This window comes from Thermobia domestica, chromosome 7, assembly GCF_964235325.1.
Source record: "Thermobia domestica chromosome 7, izTheDome1.hap1.1, whole genome shotgun sequence".
Taxonomy (NCBI): domain Eukaryota; kingdom Metazoa; phylum Arthropoda; class Insecta; order Zygentoma; family Lepismatidae; genus Thermobia; species Thermobia domestica.
Genome location: NC_137460.1, coordinates 277588123 through 277614594, shown reverse-complemented (window position 1 = coordinate 277614594; position 26472 = coordinate 277588123). Strand labels below are relative to the sequence as shown.

Sequence of the window (26472 nt, the reverse complement as noted above, 5' to 3'; positions counted from 1 at the left end):
TGTCCACCACAAAGTTCACTTGGCGGGGGCTGGGATCGAACCCGGGACCCTAAGCACCAGAGGTGAACGCTCTACCACTGAGCCACCGCGGCCCCAAATACCGAATTTGAATTTTTAAGCTTTTAGAGAATGGAAAAAATGATTATTGTTTATTTATTTGATTATTCCCTCGAATTTCAAAGGCTACTTTTCAGATTTAAATGTGAGCCCACCGCCACTGACGCGCCAGTCCAAGGAACCATCAATATCGCTCTACAATCAGGTACGTTTACTTAGATGTCATATTTTGTGATCTCACAGCTTTTGGACATGAAAGGTGAATGTGGAAAGCAGAAGAAGGACAGCATTGGAAATTTTAACCCTTTCAAGTTTTTTCGGTCGTTTTCGACCGATATTGTAGTGTCTTAAAGATTCGATTAAAAGAGATCTAAGAATGCTATTTATTTCCGGTTTTTTTTTAATTTTCCAAGAGAGGAGACATTCAAGAAAGCCTTGGAAGGATCTACACGTTTCCGAGCGTCAGAACATAGGGGGGTATGACGTAATTTTACAAAATTCCTTTTTTTTTTTTTTTTACTGACGTCTAACTTCAACATTTTTTGGTGAGCTTCTCTTTAATCCTAGAATCCTAACATTTTTCCTAAACAATCAGTGGACCAATTAGTTTTTATGAGATTTTTTTCGGATCTCTTCCTTAACATAGAAAGGGGGTTCAGAGGGACAAAACGGTAAAAAAGGGATATTTTTGACCTGAAATCCCACTTTTGTGATTCTTGCTCCGCTCGGCTACATGATAGGGACATTTCAGTAGTACTTTCTGAGAGCCTACTCGATTCTGAAGAGAACGACGTATGAATCATAATCTTACGATAATTAGGGACGTGTCAGGAAATTTCTGAAGTTTGTATAGTATCCTTGGGAAATTTCGGAAATATTCGCAGAAGCGGGAAATATTTTTTCCCGTCGCGTCCTTAGTATTGAAGATAGGAAATTGGTGTTTAGCACAAGTAATTAGTACACTACGTAGTATATTTGAAAGCAATTTCCAGATCTCTATGTTTACCCAGGGCCGCACCAGAGGGTCCCAAAACGGGAAAAAGGGATTTTTCAGCAAAAATTCCTATTTACTCATTTTTTCTCTCCTTAGAGACGTCCGAGGGACATGAGGGTAATACAATCTGGAACCCTGCTCTATTCTGAGGAAAATGGTGTATAAATCGTGATCCTACGATAATTAGGGACGTGTCAAGAAATTTTTGAAATTTATATAGGGTATTCTGGGACATTCTGGGAATATTCCCAGAAGAGGAAAATATTTTTCCCGTCCTTAGTGTTGAAGATACGAGATTGGTATTTGGCACAAGCAATTACTACACTACGTAGTATTTTTGAAAGTGATTTCTGGATCTCTATGTTTACCCAGGGCCGTGTCACAGGGCTCCAAACCGGAAAAAAGGGATTTTTTCAGCAATAATCCCAATTTTCCTCAATTTTTCCCGTCTTAGGGATATCCGAGGGACATGCGAGTGATACCATCTAAAAGGCTACTCTATTCTGAACCATAATTTTACGATTATTAGGGGCGTGTCAGAATTTTTTAACATTTGTAGGGTGCATGTTAGGGAAATTTTCGGCGTTTTTTTGATGCTCTCTCAAAATGGGTAAAAAAACATGGATGGATAGGTCCCATTGTTCATGTTGAGGGAGTAAGGCATGAGCCAACTAGGCACGTGAAAATTGATAACGTTCAACAAGCGAACAAAATGATTCATATAAAGTATTTTAGATCTGTGTATGTTTCAGTTAAAGTAAACGGCAATTGAGCATTATAAATGATTTAGGGCTATTTTCAAGATGCCGAAAGGCTGTTGTAGAGCGGCATCCTTACATGAATTTACTGTTATAGTGTATGCGTATTTTAACGTGATGCCAAATACACATTTTCTATTACTGTTCAGTAATTAAGTATTTTTAGGTTAATGACTACCTGTATATTCATTTAGTTTCAACTGTTTACTATGATTTCAAACATGTTATATGTCAGTGAAAATGATTGGAAAATCAATTGAAACATCTATTCATTGTGAGAAACACATAGTTGAAAAATAAATAAATAAATAAGTGAATGAAAGAAAAGGACTTATAAACTGCAAATTTAAATGAATGAAAAATATGAACATTTTTATTAATGGTGGCTTAAATGAGGTATTATAAATATAACAGATGGCTTTAATACAGGTGGCTTATTTTCATAGAGTTTGAATAACCTTATAGTTAACAAGTGGAAAGTGATTTATTATGTACAGTGAAGTCCAAATATACCGATTTCCATGGTGAACTTGAGCTCTTTCGTGGCTAAGCGGTTAGCGTACGCGCCTTTGGCGTGGGAGACCCGGGTTCGAATCCCGACGGGAGCTCATGTGGTTCGGATTCCACGTTAATCAGTACGTCCACGTCTCATATAGCCTCGCTGCTGAACGGGACGTTAAACTCAAAATCAACTTAACTCCATGGTGAACTTCTAGTGAATTGAACGTATATACAAGATGTTCCACAATATAGTTTTTTTTCAGTGATACTTAACCAAAACCACTAACCCTCTGACGCCCACGATTCTCTTCACAATTGAATCAATTTCTTCTCTCCCTTGTTCGGGAACAATAGGATATTACCGACCTCAGGCTCACTTTTTGGAATTTTAAAGAAATAGGACAATTTTAATTTTAAACTTTAGTAAGCAAGGCTCGTATATGGAGAAGCAATCTTGAATCTTTCTCCAGTAGTTTGGTATTTTGTACATTTGTGGTAGTAAGCCTAGTTCCAGTCTTACGGCCATATACGGTCAAGAAGCAGGAACCTTGATCACGTGTGTCCTGCATTTCTGGTGACTATTTCTCTATATCTGACTTTCGGGACAATCATCCTCGGGACACACTGTTATAACTAAAAGATAACTGGACGATAATTCCGGTCCCGATGCTACGGGTGAAAATCGGGATTTTCCCGGCTGACAATATACAAGCTTTGATTTGCTAAAGAACCTTCAGTGCTTTGCACGAACGCCTGGGCGTCATTCGGAAGGGCACCTACATAGGCAAGTGGGGTGCAATGTTCTAAAGTAAACACACGTTATACTCTTATGAGTGCTCCAATTGTATGGATTGAGCTTCGCAAACTAAATCGCCGTTTGCATACATGAAAGCCATTTTTTTTTTCAGTTTATCATCAGTGATTGTACTATATTTCGATACGCCTTCGGGTAAAATAATTTTTTCTAATATTGTCCAGAAATCAGTGGTGAATCGACAAGTACATATGTGTTAGCATCCTAACATTCGTTTGTAATCTCAGTTTTGTGTGACAAACTCTGGCTCCAAATCATTGAAGAGGAAGGAATAATTGTGCCGGCTTGGACGATCGCTTATTACTATCAGCAGAGGACTCCAGCGGACCCTTGGGATTATCCGACGTGAAACGCTTGAGATCTTTATAACTGCAACGCCCCTAAAGAAGTTGACCGGCCTAAGATTATTGTAAGTGAAATCTTAAATTTATCAATTGTGCCACACAGTACAGTATTAAAATAAAATAAAATAAGATAAATGGGGAAATAAAAGAAGTTAAAACGGCCGAAAATATATTCAGTAAAAGTTACTTGTTCATTTGTAATATTTTGATTTTCTTTTCATTTTTATGAAATATATTCAGTATTATCACATTTTCTGTACAGCTTAACCAGGTTTTTTGATTTGCACCGCAAGATAATTTAATATTTGATAACGTTTCTTAATATTTGATTTTAAACTGATCATTTCCTCACATTTCCACCTTTACGGTATCTATGTTTTGTCTACCGTTCTCCCCAGCTTCGGTTCATGACAAAATGTAGGTACGGAAGAAATCGTGATTTCCCGTAGCAAAGCTGGGACAAAGGCAATAAACAAGTGACAGAGAGAGAGAGAGGGATGTAAAATCTTTTGGGTAAAAAGCGAAAATTAATGTGAAGGTTACGATTATATTTACAAGACTCTAACAACGACAAAAACAAGATTTCATGGCCACAGAAACCCACGCAGTCAAAAGAAAGAAATAGTGTAAAAATATCACTAGCCTCCACTAACCTCTGGCCAATAAAATTTAAGATATCTACAAGAAATGCAGAAAACAAATTATTATTAACAAAATCATATGTTTTGAGGATATATAGCTCGTACCAGCCGATACTTAATCGTGGGTTATTTCAAAAAATAACACCATCTAGTTTCGACGTATTCATGCAAGAGCGTGCAAATATTATTTTCGATGTTTTAGTTATGCTGCCCGAACATTAAATAACAATGCTAAGAAATGTCATTCCCGCACGGATTATTGGTGGGTACACCTCCTGCACGAGGTAGAACTGGCTTCGCTGATTTATGAAATCAACTTTCTAATCATCCTTAAAGAACTAGTGTGAATATAGTAAATTTGGGAAATCACTCTTTAAATCCTCGATTCCTTCCTATTCACCCCAACCATAGGTAGGTGGCCAATATGGAAATTTGGAAACTCTTCTCTACATTGGGAGATCAGTTTTAAAACTTGATAACGTCTCTTCTTCGTAACTGTCTATATATTGTATCGTTGATCTTCTTTTTCCTGGTATTCCTATTGCATTTCCCGCTATCAGCATGGTGATCCAATTGGAGTGCCGAATAAGATGGCAAAGCATCGTTTCTTTTTTTTTTCCTATTATTTTCATGATCTGTGCTCCTTCATTAGCGTCCGTTAGTCCTTGTTCATTTCTTTTTCTTTCGGTCCATGATATACGCAACGTTGTACGCCAATACAACATTCAAAGTGCTTCTAGCTTGTATATTTTAGCTTTTCTGAATGGAAATCCTCGATTAATCCTACATATATGTAGACGCAACAGTAAGTTCTGAAGATTGTGGATTAACTTTTGCCTGAGGTTGATCTAAAAATCTATTTTTTTATTTTTATTTTTTTTATTTATTTATTTATATTTTATTGAAGCCAGGTGTTAACTCATAAACATTTAAAAGCCGAAAACAAAATTAAAAATTGAAAAGGATCCGGGGGCAATTATATGGCAGTGCGGAGTTTTATGGCTGATTTGAAAATACGCCTTAGATTGTGCACGTACTTAGACTCCGTTCGATTCGCAGCCTGGAACTACAGTTTGTTTTTTAGGGAATTGAGCATTGTAAATTATGTTCGCTATTGCACCTAAAAGCGGTCTATTCCTTAAAGGAAAAAGAAAAACCAAAAACAGAAAGATGGGACAGGAGGGAAATGCAGACTTTCTATGCTTAAGAGTTAAAATTTCGTTGTCTTGTCCATGCTTTCTCTGTCTCAGCATGATGCATATTATTATATTCATTTTGTTTGCATTAATTTTTATCTCAGAATTTAACGTGAATGTAATTTACCAAATCTATCTAGTGCGTCTCTAAGTGATGGCGAAATGTTCATTCTTTTTTGCTCCAATTAGAGAAATATACTGTCAAGTCATATCTCGGGGCATACGTGTTGCCATGTTCGGTGTCCAGCTATCAGACATAAACTGAAAAAATTCAATTGGAGGAAGGAGTTACTATTTCTTAGAACGCCAGTCTCCTTAAATGTTAGTGGTTAGCTGACTAGGACAAGTAATAAAATATTGGATTAAAGAGAAATAAGTGATCATTTAAGAAATATTTGGAAAAATTCCGAGTATGTAGCTAAACGCAATCATCAAAAGGAAATGCATATCATGGTAAAAATTAACCATAAAAGAACAAATTGGAAGAAATTATACCGGCTATTACAATTAGGAAAGGGAAAAATGAATTAAACAAAGAAATGATGGAAATATTTACAGGTCATGGTTCCCGTAATTCTTATACTAGAAGATTAAATACCGAATATGATGAAACATGTTACTGCTAGGTAGACCAAACGCCGGAAGAAATCACCGTCGGACTAACATACCTGCCAACAGTTTACGTTTCCTACCAGCAACGGCTTTTGTGTCAAATATAGTGAAAAGCCATATGATCGTTTTTTCTGAAGTTTGAATCCAGGAGATAAAATAATCAATCTATGTGACTACTCTAACTTTGAATTGTATTATATTCAACTTTTCAATTTGGATTTCAGGGCAAAATTTGTACATGTTTAAATATTTTGTTCTCTAGCTACATTTTGCACATTTAAGTTGGTAGCATTGTTATCACTGCTGTATAGGCCTGAATCAGAAATATTCGATTAAACTTTTCTTTACAAATGTAAAAGTTATAAAATGGCCTTCTGGCAATTTTGATGACTCACTACGGTACCTGTTTTCGAGCACGTGTCTTTCCAAACCTAGTAAATTATTATGGAATAGCTATCATTTCGCTGCGTTTTGTTTTGGAAGAATAAGTTAAGATGAATACTGTGTAGAAGCTGTACCGTATAATGTATGAATACTGTATAGAAGCTGTACCGTACAAAAAATGTAAAGAGTGTTTACCAAACTTATCTCTCAAGACTTCTGTGTTTCTAGGATTCCTGAAGGCAATGGTTTTATCGTAAATTCAAGGTCAAAACATAATAGCGTCTGGAGAAAGGTAAGATCATTACGTCGTTTCATTAAGTTTCTGGTTTCAAGTTTGTTAAAGTTGAGTTCTGCGCTTCAATACAATTACTACTCTCTGGACATTCCTGACTGGGTATATACTATTTATTTCACTCCGCTTGCTTGTTTGGAAATAGTCCCACAGGTGTGAGTTTGTTTTGCTAATGATTACACTAGGAAAGTAGTACCCGAATTATGTGCTGCCATATCATGATATTATTGCCACATCGCATACAGTTTTGATATTTCGTGACTTTTCTCGTCACACTCAGCTAAAATATAAATTAATTGTTTAACAAATTCTTCATTACTATAAACAAGTAATAAAAATTTCATTTAAATTACCTTGACGATTCTCATAGTGCTTGGATACAAAATTGAAAATATGTATGTTGCATCCGTTGTTGTATAGTGCGCTCCACTTCTGAAACTGAGTTGTTGACCACGCAGAATTTCCTTATGGGTCATCTCACACCAGGTGTTGACAATAAGGTAACACTGGTATAGCAACAAGAATGTAGTTGTAAGCCACAAGGAGTGTAAGAGATTGGGCGTCGCGCGTAGCGGGAAGTTGGGAAGGGGTAGGTGCCGAGGAAACCAGGAGTGGGGATGCGTTTTGCTATGATCAAATCATATAAACTGTGCCTACCTTTCCCTGCGATAGTGTAAAACTTTACTTTCCATAGAATGTAATCGTTCGGTTGTAACGTTATAATTAAATTTAACGTATTTTTCATCACATTAGCCCAGTTCGACTACTAAGATAAGTCACCACTATCAGGCACCCTTAATTTATACTTACATTTGCAATAACTAGTGATTGCATAACTTTCAAATTAGACACATCACATTCACCACAACTACTTTCTATTCTGTAATCTCCATTAATAATAACCAGTTGCCATAGCAAACCGAAAAAAAAAATCTATGTTATTACTGTAACCACAATTACAGATTATCTATCTAAAATTAATATTATATTTTTTCTTCTTGTTCTTAACAACAGATGTCCACTTTTAAGTAGCACCTTTGCCCAAAATAGCTATAAGAAAAATGGAAGTAATTCACAAATATATATCATCGTTGCATGATCTGAATTGGCATGTTATGAAATGAGGGAATACAGAAGAGAAAAGTTTGAGACTGTGTGATTTCAGTGGTGTCCTTAAAAAAATCAAAGTGTCAGTAACCGGGTTTCGAAACACGAAAACCTTTTCCACGACTTGGTGTGGTTCGATCCAAGGCGGATTTCTGATTTAAAAGATGAACTACTCTAAAATGAAATGAACAAAATTTGTGGCATAGATAAAGGGAAAACTATCGAAAAACTAAAATTTTATGCAGATATTTAGTCCAAGTCATCGCAAGATGCTGTGATTGAATATGATATTGAATATATAATTAGTGAGTATGAAGAGGAAGCATGGTGATGCGATATTGAACAAGGGATGATGGAAATCAAAGTAAGCTTGCAAGTCTTGCCTCACGTGTGGGTTCGAAATTATACATGAATATCACATGTATGCCTTATGTTATACATACGTCTTTAAAATGTACAAGTTCCTCCTTACTATCCCTCTTACACAAGTAAAAGAGTTGTAAACGAGCGTTTTTGAAACTCAACATTATTAAATAAAGATTATAGGCGAACCTCGGGCAAGACAACATTGAGTCGTTTATGTTAATACAGTATAAAAGGATATACTAAATAAAGTGAATAAAGATGTCTTAATTAATAAACTCTGTCACGATAATGCAGAATTGAAAAGATTTCTGATATAAGGTAAAAATGTCCTTGCTTCTTGTCATGTAACCAGATCAAAGTAATAGAAGTTAATATATATATATGATGCTCTGGCACATTATATATATATATATAGTGTAGCAGTGCATCAATTGTAATTAAGCTGTCTGAATCCAAAGTGAACTATCATAACTTCCTTTTGTTAATGTTCATTATAATACATGTTTGTAATTCCAGATGTTCTACAGCAATAGACCATATGGAAAAGAGAAACAAACCATAACAAAATGATATTCGGAAGAATTGAAAAGAAAGCCAAGAACAACAAACTTTCAGATGATACCCCTGTTGATTGCCAGCAGTTTCTTCTTGTTTTAATTAAATTTTACTCGCGCTTTATAGTATCGATTTTAAGACAATACTAATGAGAAGTAATCGCGAAGGATTCATCCAAATAGTAACATTATATTTTAGAGAAGAAAAAGAACAGAAAGCGGTTTTTTGATTCACTCCCAGCTCTTTTAGGATTTCCATTTTTGTAAGGTATATCCTACTAGAGTAATTTTTAAATTCAGAAATTATTTTAAAGAATAGAAGGAAACGAAGGAGAAAGGGATTGAGTTTAAACTTCCGAGACGATGCAACATTTAAAATGGATAATCGTAACCTACTGAGTTATAACTCCCATAAAAGAGAGGCAACTGAAATAGAACATTACAAAGAAGAAAACGGCAAAAGGCAAGTGCCCTAGATAAAACTGTAAGTAGTCGACAAAGAAAGGGAGAATGCAGGCTATAATCTTAAAAGAAAACAATAGTACAAATTAAAGAAATCCAGATTTGATAATGGAAATTCTTGTAAAGGGTGATGCATAAGTTTAAAAACGATACCCAAGCCTGTATCTTATGGGCTTTGAGCAATCAGCAAGTGCTAATCAAACTAACATCAATTTCATTTGAAACATAAAATCTAACTTATTTTTAAGGATTAACTCGTGAACTTCCTGATTTTATATGGAATAGCTCAGCGTTTGAAGCTTCAAGTGCAAAAATATGGACCTGTCCAAAAAGGCAGTATGAAGTATGGGAAAAGCTATCAATACACAAAAGTACTGACAAAATTATACAAATCTCATATCTTGGTAGAATTCAATCGAAAAAAGTGCGAAAAAATAGTTAAAATTGAGAAAAGGTGCAAATTAAACAAAAGAAAAAATATATGGAAACCCAAAATATATAAAAAAACTGATACACAACTATAAACCATTAGCTCCATAACCTCCTCGTCAGTCTTGGTTTTTTGTACTCTCACGTTCCTGCACTTTCGATTGGATCATAGAACATATTCCCCGGTGTAAGAAATATAACAAAACTGGACAATAGTTTTCCTTAAAGCAGTTTATATCGTTCTCTCATAAAACCTTGAATTCATAGCCATTATCATACTTTCCTAATGGAAACCTGCATTCAAGAATGAAATGCAGCTTAGATGGCGTAGTTTTCTACGCTACTAAGAAATGTTGTTCGAAAGGCGGGATGTACTTAATAATATCGTATTTAAGATAATATTCTTAATCTGGACTGTACAGGGCTAATTTATAAACAAATAAATAGCGCTTCATTGGCATTTTATGAGTACATCTCATGAGTACATCATTATTAACTCACAATGAAATCTGAATTAACATCGGTCTGAAATGAATTTTGAATAATAATGATGATGTCAGCCTACAGAAGTTATATACAGAGGAACGAAAATCCTTTATAAAATACCGTTTTCGAAGGTACAACGAGAAAATTATCTGACAAAATGCTACTGCCCCATAACAAAAATCGAAACTAACGTTACTTAGAAATCGATTTGTAGTTATAATGACCATCCCCTGTTAAAGGAAACCCAAGAAGAAGAAACCGACGTCGGGCACAATTTTTTAAAGATATTAAGACTCTATTTTGTAAAAAAAAAAAAAGGTACTTTGCATAGTTATTTTGTATTGATAAATTTATTCTTAATCTTCTATTCCAAAGCTTTTCTTAAATAAAAAATACAAAATCCTGCGGCACTTGTATCTATGGCCATTCTCACTTCTGTCTAAAATCTAAAAGCAGAGTAACAAAATTCATTTCGCTCACCTAATAAGAAAGACGTGATCTCAAATTACAATCTCTGCAGTTAGAAGCAAAATAACTGGCAATAGCTGTTAAAGTTCGAAACGTGTTTCAAATAGAATGACCGGGAAACATTTTTATGGTTTGTACCTGGGATATTCTTACATTCATTTATATTCTGGAATAAGGTTTCAATTCATTTCACTCACCTAAAAGAAATGAAATGATCTCAAATTATAAAATCCGCAGAGTAGGAGCCGTTCTGATCACCAAGTTTGAAACAATTTTAATGCTACGATCAAAATTTCTTTCATTGTTTGCCAGTACGGACATTAAAACTTTTTTCTTCATTAAAAAAAATACTCCCGGGTTAGTTTTCTCTTCTACAAGGAATAGCAAGATGTCAAATATATACTTCTATGATACGCTCAGAGCAGCGCAAACAAAAATTTGAATTGGAAAGCCCTTGAAATAGAACGAATTGAAACTTTCTTTGTAGTTTCCAGCTGGGGATATTCTTACACATTTCTAAATTGTAGAAAGCACAAACTTTTAATTTGTTAAACTTAACTACTAAAAATGAAAAGAAAGAAATTATTTACTCCGTAAAGTTGCTTGAGAATAGTTGTAAGTAAAAGGTACAAATCCGAAACAAGTTAGGAAAATATTTCCAATCCTTATTCTTGAAATATTATCAAACTTGTGGTTGGTAATAACAGTTTTTCCGCTTTTCAACTCAAAGGATATAATTTGAAATTGTCTTATCCGTAATAACTGAGGGAAACACATTTGTTGCTATATGATACAATACAAAAGATACAAGTATGTCCGTAGATAACAGAAACTAAAATTATCCATTTCTTCTATTCCTTACCTGCTATAAATTTTTGCCTATCATTTACGCGCTCTGAAAAACTGAGGTGAAATTGTTTTACTTCAGATCACGTTATCGCTATCCGATGAGTCAAATAATTAATTATTTTCTACAATCTAGGAAAGGATAAGAATATCCTAGGTAAGAACTATAGAAGTATGCCCAATCGTTTTATTTGTAACATGTTTTGAATTTGGATCTATTAATGGCGTGCGATCAGCTTTCCACCATAGGGGTTATAATTTCAAATCACACCATTTAAAAGACAAGTTAAATGACTTAAAATTTTCGAGGATCTTACAGAACGAATGGGCCTAGATATGAATCACAAGATATTTCTTACTTTTTATTATTTATTTGAGACGTGTTTCCAAACTGTAGTGATTATTGATGCCATTTTCTATTTCGAGTGGTGAATGTTTTAAAGATTGTTATAAATATTTTTATACATAACTGGAATCATTATGTATTGCCCCCGATTACTCAATAGGTTATGATTATTAATATATATTTTTCGGTTATATCTTTTGTATGCTATGTTAAACAAATGATAAACAATACGAATTTCTTGCGCATTATTAGGTAAAAATTCTTGTTATAATACTGTACAAACTTGTATTTTACCAGATGCCAGGCAAAATGGCACTAGCTTCAGGAAAAAATGGATATACAAAGAATTTTGAAATAAGAAACTGATGAGAATAAATAAAAATACACATTCTTGCGACTTCCATGTCTATTCCCGGTACATTTGCAACTCCTTATCATAATAATAATAAAATTATTATTATAAAAATTAAGCAAAAAAAAAAATCCAATGAGCAACACCTACTGCCCCAGAAGAGTATGGATTCGATACTGATAGCGGCACTATTCGATTATTATCTCATATTTACTCTTGCTAATATTTTGGGGTCTTTCGCATCTATAGTACCCTTCTTCATAATGTTAGTTATAAGTGTATATTAACTTGCTGTTATAAATTAGTATACGAATCGAGCTTTATACTCCTAACGTGATGACAGAGAGAGACAAAGAGTAAATTAATAACATCTTCTTAGCACTTCCTCTTCCCCAGTTAAGGTTAACCAAATAATGAGATAAAACCTACTGTTTATTCAAAGCTATGATCTATTGCATAAAAGTACTTTGAAGTACCATAAGACTTTGCATACTTTGCACATCGGGCGTTACTTTGCACAAAATTTCAAAAGTTTCAAAGTTTCCTGTCGGAAAACCACGAGCAGTAAAAAGGAAGTTTGAACTGCCACCGTAAGATAGAACATGTAACTGTATTTTGGCTATAATGTTGGCGGTTAACTGCAGTTCCAACTACCGGGAGAGTCTCTTCTTGTAGAGGTATTGTAAGCAGTTACGGTAAAGGCTGATAAAATTTGAAAGATATCATCTATAAGAATTTGCGTCAAAGCTAAATTAGTTTCGTAGAATACTACCATGTACAGTGGGACTTTGAGGCAATAGTATAACGTTGAAATTGAAATGTGTAACGTTTTAAAATCATAAAAAACGTAAAACTGGGAGAAGACGTTTTAGTCTCTACTCGCGGTTACTTTGCACCGGTCCCAAATAACGCTTAGATTGGAAATTATTACCACTGGAGCCTCCTATTTCGAATTTAGGTAAATTTCCTATTTACGTAGACGACGGAATGAATTTCTTGTTAGAAAATAAATTATGAACAGTGGCGTATCCATAAAAGTAGTTTGACAGGGCCCTGATTCAGAAACTTTTTTTTTATCACTAGACTTTGGGAGTGGGCTTGCAGCTTATACACGTAGGAATCACTAACAATATATATTTAGCCAAATCTTTATTTTCAGTCAAACAGTAACTGCAAACGATTCATCTGATCCGGTTAACGGAGCAGTTTACGAATCAATCTTAAATGCTTCCGGAACCAGAACACTCATGAATAACGAACTCATAATTGATGATTCACGAAACAATAAGACAGCAAGAAAACACGCGCAATATGCAAGTTCACATTGCTGAAAAATGTTCTTTTCCGCACAGACGTCGATTTATTAAAGCGAGTACACTTGTTATTATTACAAACAAGACTAACCAGTGAACGCCCACTTTTACCATACGTCGGAAATATCTTCAGCCTTCGACCACAACCATGACATGTTTTCTCTAACTCAATTAAACCACACTGTGCTGCAAAGTGATATGATTTATTATCCGAATCTAATACAAACTTATTTAAAAACGACAAGTACCAATTCTTTGTACTAAATTCATTCTACGGTTTCTCAATCGCACTTGCTACCTCGATCGTCGCCATGAAACGAAAATTCAATTACCCGCTCACTCCATTCCACACATACAAGCAGACAGAGCATGTGACGTCACAGTAACAAACTACTATATGACTGTAGACACCTAGTGAGAAAAATATGAACTACCACCAACTTTTCAAAAAGGACGTCACATAAGGCACGAACAGTTCCAACAAGCGACTCACGCAGAAACAGTTCCAGGAAGTGACAGAACCGATTAAAGTCACTGGTTGAGTCTAATTAAGTACATGCGTTTAAAAAAAATGCAATTTTGGGTGGGCTTCAGCCTAAAAGTTACAAACCCCGTAAATCTTCCACTGATTACGGTTCGAATAATACCTTGGACAAAAGGAATAGCCAAGTCAAATCAGTTCACGAGGATCAATTTTTCTGTTCGTGAGTTGGCACTTTTGTGGGACATATGCTAAACTATTAGAGTGTGGTTCCTGAGTCGGTACCAGAGAATACGTAATTTTCTTTACAAATATTGATAATTCGAACTAAGTACTGATACGGTACCATCATTCTAATATCAATATTAATAAAATGCATGCAGTTTTCTGTAGAAAGTAAAATATTTAAATACTGAAGGGAAAACATTGCACAGATAGGTATATTCAACATACTTTTTTGTATATTGTGCAAATAACCCCACCTATGAAACGTTTCACATTTCAATTTCAACAATTACATCACAGTCCCATTATGCACACTAGTATTCTACGAAACTGACATTGACAGATTTTCTTTTTAGAATTTGGCTGTATTTACAGTGACTGCTTTCCATACCAGTACAGCAACAAACCCTTTCGGTAATTAGAACTGATGCTGACTCCCCAACATTAACGCCAAAATAGATACATGTTCTACCGTACAGGGTAGTTGAAACTTTGTGTTTACAGTTCATGGTTTTACCGACAGAGGATTGTGAAACTCTTTTCATATCTTGTGGGAGGTAATGCCCCATGTGCAAAGTAACCCCTTGTTACGGTAGCTAGTAACCACTGTAAGTGAAATGAAGTATCAAAATTAAATGTGGCAGATCTTAACACGGAACTAGAAAAATGTTTGGGAATGAAGGAATCCATCTAATTAAGAAGTTACGTCCCTAATATATTTTCTTACTTGGCAACACAAATATACAAGCAAAGAAAGCATTTCAGGATGTTACATATAAAATACTTAGGAACGTACAAAAACACATTCAACACATAACACATATAAGTTATCCTAAATACAGAATTTTGCGCTATCCTCGTTTACCCACATTCTGCGTAATGCCCTAATCTGCATAGCAAACTTATTTTTACCGGCCATCTAGCACATGCTTGTTAGCGTTGTTTTTAAAATAATTCATATAAAATGTACGTTCACTAAGCCCCTAAAGTGATCCTATACTGAGAAATAGAGGTCCATACCCTAGGAATGATTCCTGGGAATGCAAAAAGTCGACTCCCTTGAAAGAAATGTGTGCAGCTATGAAACGGATTGATGTATGGACCTCTACAATTAATGAAAATCCACTGTTGGTTAAAATATTCTTTATCTTGTATCTTGTATCTTGTGTTTTTCGAAGCCCTCCGGAAAAATGAGGCTAGACCCATTTGAGCTAAATCCTAAGTAAAAACACAAACGTCCATGGTTTTTGTTCCAATGTAATAATTCCACGTTTAAATTTGAAACATTTTGGAATAATTACCATTCTCACGATTTGTTATTTTACATAAGTCTCTATATAAGTAAAACAATATCGTCGAGCACCCATATTTTAAATATGTGCAACAATTAGTGAGAAACGTGTAATCAATAATAAAGAAATAATTACTTTATCAAGATATGAACTACATCAGATTTGTATGAGTGGTATCGATCTTATTATTATTTTTATTTGGTATACAGCTAGTCTATGTGTGCCATGCCATTTCCAAATTGTAGGTTACAAAGTTACGTTCGAGATATCTCCCATACCTAAAAGTTTCTCGTGAAGTATTGCTTTAACCAACAAAATTTCTGAACGCATGTAACTGTATTGTCAAACTGAGCCAATTAGTATATGTAAAATTTAACATTACCTTTCTGGCCGAACTGAATTTAAACTTTTTGTTGTTAATTGTTGGGAGTCATTAGAGTACGACGCGCAAGACTCCTGAGCCACTATTTTTCTTAGCGTTTCTATATTACTTTCAAATGCAGGACCTTCTTCTACTGCTAATTTTGATTTCACCCTACCAACGTTTAGTTTCACATCCAAAGAACACATAGATGTATCCCTGTCCATTGTTTCCTCTCCTTCCGTTGTAGATAATATTAACTCTTTATTGTCAGTCATCAGTTCGTACGTCCACCCTTTCCCTTCGAGTGGATCTTCCTGAGGTAACTCATAAGCAATTTCTTCTTTGAACATCAATTCCAACTTAACAGACGCCTCACCAGCCATTGTTAATTCAAATGTAATAAGAATTTAACACTTATTATACTTCCCTTATATTTTATGTCGCCAGTGTTAATGAACGATTTACAAGAACGTTCACAGAAGCAACCTAATATTATTAGGCTGACTCTAACAACACGCCGCTCGGGAGAGGGTCTTCTAGACGCAGAGTGCCAGCACCATGTAAATTATTTGAATGTGTAATGAAGTGGGCACTTTCAGAAATGGTTTGCGTCAAGACAACGCTAATCCTAACAATAATCTGCTACGCCGTTGGATGTCGCTACCATCCACATATAACGCGACTCAGCTAGACTTAAACAATCACAGTTCTAGTTTACCTACTTCTCATGAGATGTCGCCATGGTCTCTATTCCATAATTTTTGCCTTCAGTGTTGCTATTTCAGTGTTTGAAACACGTTCAGTTATTTAGTTCAACAGCATACGCGTATGTGCAATTGAACTAGATAGATATGTGAGGTGATTGTTTTTCCAAAGCTCGACCTAAACTACTTCTACACGAATATATAATTCCTTATTTATTAGTAAACTATAATAACAAGTCAAGTAAATACTTATGCGAAATTCTTGTTTGTACACAAATAGTTTCGATGCTAGTGCCAACAGAAAATTGCTTTCTTCTAAATCGGAGCAACCACCATCTTATTCGATTAAACCATAAATTGCCCCATCGTTTGTTTAATTTATTTTGTATATAAATAATAATTTCACTTGTAATTTGGAAATGTTTCAATGGGTTGCACAGACTTCGATTTAAAATAAATAAATAAATAAATAAATAAAAAGTTAGTTGTAAAATATGTTATATTGGTTTCCTTTTTCCCTCTACTTTTATAAAGCTTAATAATTTATAGTATTGACACGGAATAGATAGTCATAATGTGCATTCTAGAAAAGCGTCTGATTTCAAATAATCAGCAAACTTATTTTAATATATTAATAATTCTGTAAATGAAAATGAAATGAAATCTTTAAGTTTTACGTCCCACAAATATGTCCGCTAGAGGGATTAAAGGAAACGGTGATGATGAAAAATGAAGGAAATGGTGGAATCAAGAAAGTGTGAAAAAATGGGAGAACCGCGAGAAAAGCCCCGCGGTCCACAAAAATATGCTTAGTGATGGGTAAAATCCCGGGAAGATACTTTTTGGGAAGATTCCCAAAATTGGAGTTTTTCTGGGAATTTATGTACAACCAAAATCAAAATTTTACATATTTTCCCATATCAGCTCATATATCACGAGTTACCCCCCTCGGAACATAATGATCTTGGTATCATGAAATCTACAGATACATACCTTCATACCTATATTATCGTCTTGTTGAAGCGGCCTCCACGTTATCACTAATTAATTAATCAATTAAAACGAAAAGTCAAAATTTTACATATATTCCCATATCAGCTCATATATCACGAGTTACCCCCCTCGGAACATAATGATCTTGGTATCATGAAATCTACAGATGCATACCTTCATACCTATATTATCGTCTTGTTCAAGCAGCCTCCACGTTATCACTAATTAATTAATCAATTAAAACGAAAAGTCAAAATTTTACATATTTTCCCATATCAGCTCATATATCACGAGTTACCCCCCTCGGAATATAATGATCTTGGTATCATGAAATCTACAGATACATACCTTCATACCTATAATATCGTCTTGTTGAAGCGGCCTCCACGTTATCACTAATTAATTAATCAATTAAAACGAAAAGTCAAAATTTTACATATATTCCTATATCAGCTCATATATCACGAGTTACCCTCCTCGGAACATAATGATCTTGGTATCATGAAATCTACAGATACATACCTTCATACCTATATTATCGTCTTGTTGAAGGGGCCTCCACGTTATCACTAATTAATTAATCAATTAAAACGAAAAGTCAAAATTTTACATATTTTTCCATATCAGCTCATATATCACGAGTTACCCCCCTCGGAACATATTGATCTTGCTATCATGAAATCTACAGATACATACCTTCATTCCTATATTATCGTCTTGTTGAAGGGGCCTCCACGTTATCACTAATTAATTAATCAATTAAAACGAAAAGTCAAAATTTTACATATTTCCCATATCAGCTCATATATCACGAGTTACCCTCCTCGGAACATAATGATCTTGGTATCATGAAATCTACAGATACATACCTTCATACCTGTATTATCGTCTTGTTGAACCGGCCTCCACGTTATCACTAATTAATTAATCAATTAAAACGAAAAGTCAAAATTTTACATATTTTCCCATATCAGCTCATATATCACGAGTTACCCCCCTCGGAACATAATGATCTTGGTATCATGAAATCTACAGATACATACCTTCATACCTATATTATCGTCTTGTTCAAGCGGCCTCCACGTTATCACTAATTAATTAATCAATTAAAACGAAAAGTCAAAATTTTACATATTTTCCCATTTCAGCTCATATATCACGAGTTACTCCCCTCGGAACATAATGATCTTGGTATCATTAAATGTACAGATACATACCTTCATACCTATATTATCGTCTTGTTGAAGTGGCCTCCACGTTATCACTAATTAATTAATCAATTAAAACGAAAAGTCAAAATTTTACATATTTTCCCATATCAGCTCATATATCACGAGTTATCCCCCCGGAACATAATGATCTTGGTATCATGAAATCTACAGATACATACCTTCATACCTATATTATCGTCTTGTTGAAGCAGCCTCCACATTATCACTAATTAATTAATCAATTAAAACGAAAAGTCAAAATTTTACATATTTTCCCATATCAGCTCATATATCACGAGTTACCCCCCTCGAAACATAATGATCTTGGTATCATGAAATCTATAGACAAATACCTTCATACCTATATTATCGCCTTGTTGAAGCGGCCTCCACGTTATCACTAATTAATTAATCAATTAAAACGAAAAGTCAAAATTATACATATTTTCCCATATCAGCTCAAATATCACGAGTTACCCCCTTCGGAACATAATGATCTTGGTATAATGAAATCTACAGATACATACCTGCATATCTATATTATCGTCTTGTTGAAGCTGCCTCCACGTTATCACTAATTAATTAATCAATTAAAACGAAAAGTCAAAATTTTTACATATTTTCCCATATCAGCTCATATATCACGAGTTACCCCCCTCGGTACATAATGATCTTGCTATCATGAAATCTACAGATACATACCTTCATACCTATATTATCGTCTTGTTGAAGCGTCCCCCACGTTATCAATAATTAATTAATCAATTAAAACGAAAAGTCAAAATTTTACATATATTCCCATATCAGCTCATATATCACGAGTTACCCCCCTCGGAACATAATGATCTTGGTATCATGAAATCTACAGAAACATACCTTCATACCTATATTATCGTCTTGTTGAAGCGGCGTACACGTTATCACTAATTAATTAATCAATTAAAACGAAAAGTCAAAATTTTACATATATTCCCATATCAGCTCATATATCACGAGTTACCCTCCTCGGAACATAATGATCTTGGTATCATGAAATCCACAGATACATACCTTCATACCTATTTTATCGTCTTGTTGCAGGGGCCTCCACGTTATCACTAATTAATTAATCAATTAAAACGAAAAGTCAAAATTTTACATATTTTTCCATATCAGCTCATATATCACGAGTTACCCCCCTCGGAACATATTGATCTTGCTATCATGAAATCTACAGATACATACATTCATACCTATATTATCGTCTTGTTGAAGGGGCCTCCACGTTATCACTAATTAATTAATCAATTAAAACGAAAAGTCAAAATTTTACATATTTTCCCATATCAGCTCATATATCACGAGTTACCCCCCTCGAAACATAATGATCTTGGTATCATGAAATCTACAGATACATACCTTCATACCTATATTATCGTCTTGTTGAAGCGGCCTCCACGTTATCACTAATTAATTAATCAATTAAAACGAAAAGTCAAAAATTTTAAATATTTTCCCATATCAGCTCATATATCACGAGTTACCCCCCTCGGAACATAATGATCTTGGTATCATGAAATCTACAGATGCATACCTTCATACCTATATTATCGTCTTGTTGAAGCGGCCTCCACGTTATCACTAATTAATTAATAAATTAAAACGACAAGACAAAATTTTACATATTTTCCCATATCAGCTCATATATCACGAGTTACCCCCCTCGGAACATAATGATCTTGGTATCATGAAATCTACAGATACATACCTTCATACCTGTATTATCGTCTTGTTGAACCGGCCTCCACGTTATCACTAATTAATTAATCAATTAAAACGAAAAGTCAAAATTTTACATATTTTCCCATATCAGCTCATATATCACGAGTTATCCCACCCGGAACATAATGATCTTGGTATCATGAAATCTACAGATACATACCTTCTTACCTATATTATCGTCTTGTTGAAGCGGCCTCCACATTATCACTAATTAATTAATCAATTAAAACGAAAAGTCAAAATTTTACATATTTTCCCATATCAGCTCATATATCACGAGTTACCACCCTCGAAACATAATGATCTTGGTATCATGAAATCTACAGACAAATACCTTCATACCTATATTATCGCCTTGTTGAAGCGGCCTCCACGTTATCACTAATTAATTAATCAATTAAAACGAAAAGTCAAAATTATACATACTTTCCCGTATCAGCTCATATATCACGAGTTACCCCCTTCGGAACATAATGATCTTGGTATAATGAAATCTACAGATACATACCTGCATATCTATATTATCGTCTTGTTGAAGCTGCCTCCACGTTATCACTAATTAATTAATCAACTAAAACGAAAAGTCAAAATTTTACATATTTTCCCATATCAGCTCATATATCACAAGTTACCCCCCTCGGTACATAATGATCTTGGTATCATGAAATCTACAGATACATACCTTCATACCTATATTATCGTCTTGTTGAAGCGTCCTCCACGTTATCACTAATTAATTAATCAATTAAAACGAAAAGTCAAAATTTTACATATATTCCCATATCAGCTCATATATCACGAGTTACCCCCCTCGGAACATAATGATCTTGGTATCATGAAATCTACAGATGCATACCTTCATACCTATATTATCGTCTTGTTGAAGCGTTCTCCACGTTATCACTAATTAATTAATCAATTAAAACGAAAAGTCAAAATTATACATATTTTCCCATATCAGCTCATATATCACGAGTTACCCCCCTCGGAACATAATGATCTTGGTATAATGAAATCTACAGATACATACCTGCATACCTATGTTATCGTCTTGTTGAAGTGGCCTCCACGTTATCACTAATTAATTAATCAATTAAAACGAAAAGTCAAAATTTTACATATTTTCCCATATCAGCTCATATATCACGAGTTACCCCCCTCGGAACATAATGATCTTGGTATCATGAAATCTACAGATACATACCTTCATACCTATATTATCGTCTTGTTGAAGCGGCCTCCACGTTATCACTAATTAATTAATCAATTAAAACAAAAAGTCAAAATTTTACATATATTCCCATATCAGCTCATATATCACGAGTTACCCCCCTCGGAACATAATGATTTTGGTATCATGAAATCTAAAGATACATACCTGCATACCTATGTTATCGTCTTGTTGAAGCGGCCTCCACGTTATCACTAATTAATTAATCAATTAAAACGAAAAGTCAAAATTTTACATATTTTCCCATATCAGCTCATATATCACGAGTTACCCCCCTCGGAACATAATGATCTTGGTATAATGAAATCTACAGATACATACCTGCATACCTATGTTATCGTCTTGTTGAAGTGGCCTCCACGTTATCACTAATTAATTAATCAATTAAAACGAAAAGTCAAAATTTTACATATTTTCCCATATCAGCTCATATATCACGAGTTACCCCCCTCGGAACATAATGATCTTGGTATCATGAAATCTACAGATACATACCTTCATACCTATATTATCGTCTTGTTGAACCGGCCTCCACGTTATCACTAATTAATTAATCAATTAAAACGAAAAGTCAAAATTTTACATATTTTCCCATATCAGCTCATATATCACGAGTTCCCCCCCTCGGACCATAATGATCTTGGTATCATTAAATGTACAGATACATACCTTCATACCTATATTATCGTCTTGTTGAAGTGGCCTCCACGTTATCACTAATTAATTAATCAATTAAAACGAAAAGTCAAAATTTTACATATTTTCCCATATCAGCTCATATATCACGAGTTACCCCCCTTGGAACATAATGATCTTGGTATCATGAAATCTACAGATACATACCTTCATACCTATATTATCGTCTTGTTGAAGCGGCCTCCACGTTATCACTAATTAATTAATCAATTAAAACGAAAAGTCAAAATTTTACATATTTTCCCATATCAGGTCATATATCACGAGTTACCCTCCTCGGAAGATAACGATCTTGGTATCATGAAATCTACAGATAAGTACCTTTATACCTATATTATCGTCTTGTTGAAGCGGCCTCCACGTTATCACTAATTAATTAATCAATTAAAACGAAAAGTCAAAATTTTACATATTTTCCCATATCAGCTCATATTTCACGAGCTCATATATCATATGGCCCCCCCTTGACGCTCAGGTTTACACTGGATAAAATGGGCTTCAATTCTGCTTTACACTGGATAAAACATCAAATAATGGTTTAGCCCCTCCCTTGATCATATCCTGGATCCGCCACTGTAGATATATATATATATATATATATATATATATATATATATATATATATATATATATATATATATATATATATATAGACTGTTCCATAATTCGTGTAATTTTCTACAGCACTGGAAAAAGATGATATTTTCAAATTTGTCACTCTTATTAAAAAATATCTGAATGTTTCGAATTTCTATAGGAAATAAGAGAATATTGCTTTTTAGCCTCTCTTTTACGGGTGTAAAGACGAAAGTTCATTTTCCTTATTGCAGATTTAATGTTAAACTTTGGAAGCAGCTATCACTAATAATTATTCGTTAATATTTTTGGGCAAATGAGTTGTATTTGTTACAAAGCACTCATTCGCGAAGCTAGTAAAGCCACCTTAAACATTATTTTGGGATGGTCCCCCTTTCGGGGGCAAGGGGCGTAAGAAGGTGGTGGATGATGTGTTACCAAAATCCAAATATTTATTTTCGGAATGACAGTAAGCGTCAGATTAATTACAAATGTCACAGAATTAATGCTCCAATGCTCCTTACATGTAAGAGTGACTGATAATGGGGTTACAGCCCCCTTTCAAAAATAAAAAGTCACCATAAATATCATTTGTAGGGACATACGAAAAGCAGTCATTTTTTGTTAATTGACGTGAAATTTGTCGTCATTGTAGCCAAAAAGTATGCGTTTTTCAAATCTGGAATGTTATTTTGGTAACGCACCGCCTTAGGGGGGTACAGGGGCAAAGCATTAGAAGATGGATCTGTATAAAAATTCTAAATTCTGTTTCGGAAATGCAAGTGAGCGTCAGATTAATCACAAATGTTATAAAATTAATGCTCCAATGCTCCTTACATGTAAGAGTGAGTGATAATGGGGCTACAGCCCCCTTTCAAAAATTAAAAAAAAATCATCATAAATATACAATCATAGACATACGAGAAGAAGGTATTTTTTGTTAATTAATGTGAAATTCGGCGTCATTTTAGCAAAAGAGTATGCGTTTTTAAAATCATGAATGTTATTTTGGTAACGCACTGCCTTAGAGGGGCACAGGGGGCGAAGCATTACATAATGGACCTTTATGAAAATTCAAAATTCTGTTCTGGAAATGCCAGTGACTCTGAGCGTCAGATTTTTCACAATTGTCACAGAATTAATATTCTGATGCTCGTTGCATGTGCTATTGAATTATATGGGGCTACAGCCCCCTTTCAAAAATAAAAATATCACTATAAATATCCTTGGTAGGGACATATGAGAAGAAGGTACTTTTTGTTAGTTAATGTGAAATTTGTCGTTACTGTAGCAAAAGAGTGTGGGTTTTTCAAATTTGGATTGTAATTTTAGTAACTATCGCCTTAGGGGGGCACAGGGGGCGAAGCAGGCACGTAGCCAGGATTTCGTGAAGGGGGGGTACGTGACATGAAATACTATGGTCATCACAACAGGAGCTCGATCATTCCTAACTATTTTACTGGAACATATATTGGTTCGTTCAGTCAGGATTTCGTAACGGTGTGTGTGTGTGGGGGGGTGACATGAAATCCTGAATGCCAAGGAGCTCGATCAATCTAAACTACTTTACTATCCCGTGCTCGTGGGTTTTCTCGGGGTTCTCCCGTTTCCTCCCACTTTCTTCATTCCACCATTTCACTCATCTCTCATCATCACCGTCTCCTTTAGCCTAACCGGCATAATCGTGGGACGTAAAACTTAAAGATTTCATTTCATTTCATTTTTACTTTACTATCAACATATATTGGTTTGTTAGGACAATAAAATTAGGATATGTAAGTAAGTATTTTAATAACGCACTATGAGAAATTTCAAGTAAAATAATTTAAAAAAAAAGTGCTGAAAAAGATTTTACAATATTTACGTCCTTCCTCTGTCCATTCAAATATAACAATTTTCCTTAATTATGACATCCACTATTATAAAAAGTACATATTCACTATTATAAAAGGTACATACTCAATAATGTCTTGTAAAATATTTCACAATCTCTGCGTTTCTTTCTCTGTTAATTCAAATGTTAACAGAACTTTCTTTCCACATAACTTTTTGTTTTTATTATTCCGTCAAGTACTGTCTGTTCCAATGACAGGTTAAGGAAGCAGTAGAAAATTGTTTTTGAAATAACATGTTTGATACTGCAAGGATGCGATAACGAAAATTTATGATAAAAAATGTCCACGTTGTTACACAACGGTACTATACTTTCAGAAGCTTGAAATCTCCCTTGAAATCCCCCTGACTAGTAGCAGAAATCCTGAGAATTCCGTAACTTTTCTAGAAAATTCAAATTCCCTGACTCTTCCATTATATCTCGCTCCTCGCAACCATGTATTCAAGTAATACAAATCTCCTCATAAGAAAGAGTAACCAAAAGCTTCCTGATTTTTAAATTTTTTTAAAGCGATCCTTATTTTCCTCATTTCATTTATTTCATCCTTCGTTATTTCTTCTCATTTTTGGTATCGAAGCGGGGGGGGGGGGTCCGGACCCCCCCTTGGCTACCTGCCTGGGTGAAGCATCAGATGATGAATCTTTATAAAAGTTCCATTTTTTTTCGGAAACGCCAGTAATTGTTAGATTATTAAGAAATGTCAGAGAATTATTATTACGATGCTACTTGAATGGTCATAAAGGGGCTACAGCTCCCTTCCAAAAGAAGTAAAAAGAAATCACCATAAATATCCTTAGTAGGGAAATACCAGAAGAAGGTACAAGGAGCACAGGGGGCGAAGCATAATTTGGTAGATGTATAAAATTTCAAATTTTATTTTGGAAATTCTAGGGAGCTTTAGATTAATCACAAATGATACTAAATTAATATTCTGATGATCCTTGCATGTGCCAGTGACTGATATTGGGCTACAGCCACCCTTGTAAAATTCATATAATTTACGATAAATATCCTTAGAAGGGACGTACGGGAAGAAGGTAAATATGCTTTACAGTTAATTTGGAATTTGTCATTATTGTAGAAGAATGTTTCTATTTTTTAAAAATCTAGAATCTATTGTAAATGAATATCGTCTGTCAGTGTACCAGATTTAATATATATCCGCGTTGTTTTTGTTTAACTGGAATATAATTTTAAAAAAATTGCGTTTTTAAAAATCAAATTCGACTCTTCTCATATCATAAAATTACACATACAAGTCACTTGTATATTTTCTGCACACTTAAGCAAACCAGCTGGAAATAGAACAGAAAATGACAATGGAAAATGCCGCGGGGACCACGAACGAAAAAATCTTAATGAGAAGTAATATTTTAAAAATTAAAAGTGTAATAGGTGACCTTTAAGTTTTAATAGTGTTTTCTTTATTCATTAAAAGAAACAAACAAAGAAACAAAAAAAAACGTAACTTTCCATGCTTCTTACCAGAGCCGTAGCTAGAGATTTCGGCGCCCGGGGCGAAGTAGAATTCAGCGCCCCTACACTCACCTTACCAATCATTCTCTCTCTCTCTCTCTCTCTCTCTCTCTCTCTCTCTCTCTCTATATATATATATATATATATATATATATATATATATAAGAAAAACAGCTTTTGTTGTTATGCTACGCTGAATTTTTATTAATCTTCTTGGAAAGACCATTGCAACAACCAAAAACGATC

At 34.4% G+C, this 26472-nt stretch overlaps 1 protein-coding gene across 1 annotated transcript in view; it reads right to left on the bottom strand.

The window, feature by feature from the left end:
- The window catches only part of LOC145690950 (uncharacterized), a 36854-nt gene extending 20486 nt beyond the window's left edge, over window positions 1-16368 (bottom strand). Inside the window, exon 1 of the mRNA XM_081766413.1 lies at window positions 15703-16368. Within this exon, the coding sequence (XP_081622539.1) occupies window positions 15703-16067 (365 nt within the window). The 5' untranslated portion in view covers window positions 16068-16368. The remainder of the gene's footprint in view (window positions 1-15702) is intronic.
- Window positions 16369-26472: the final 10104 nt, after the last annotated feature.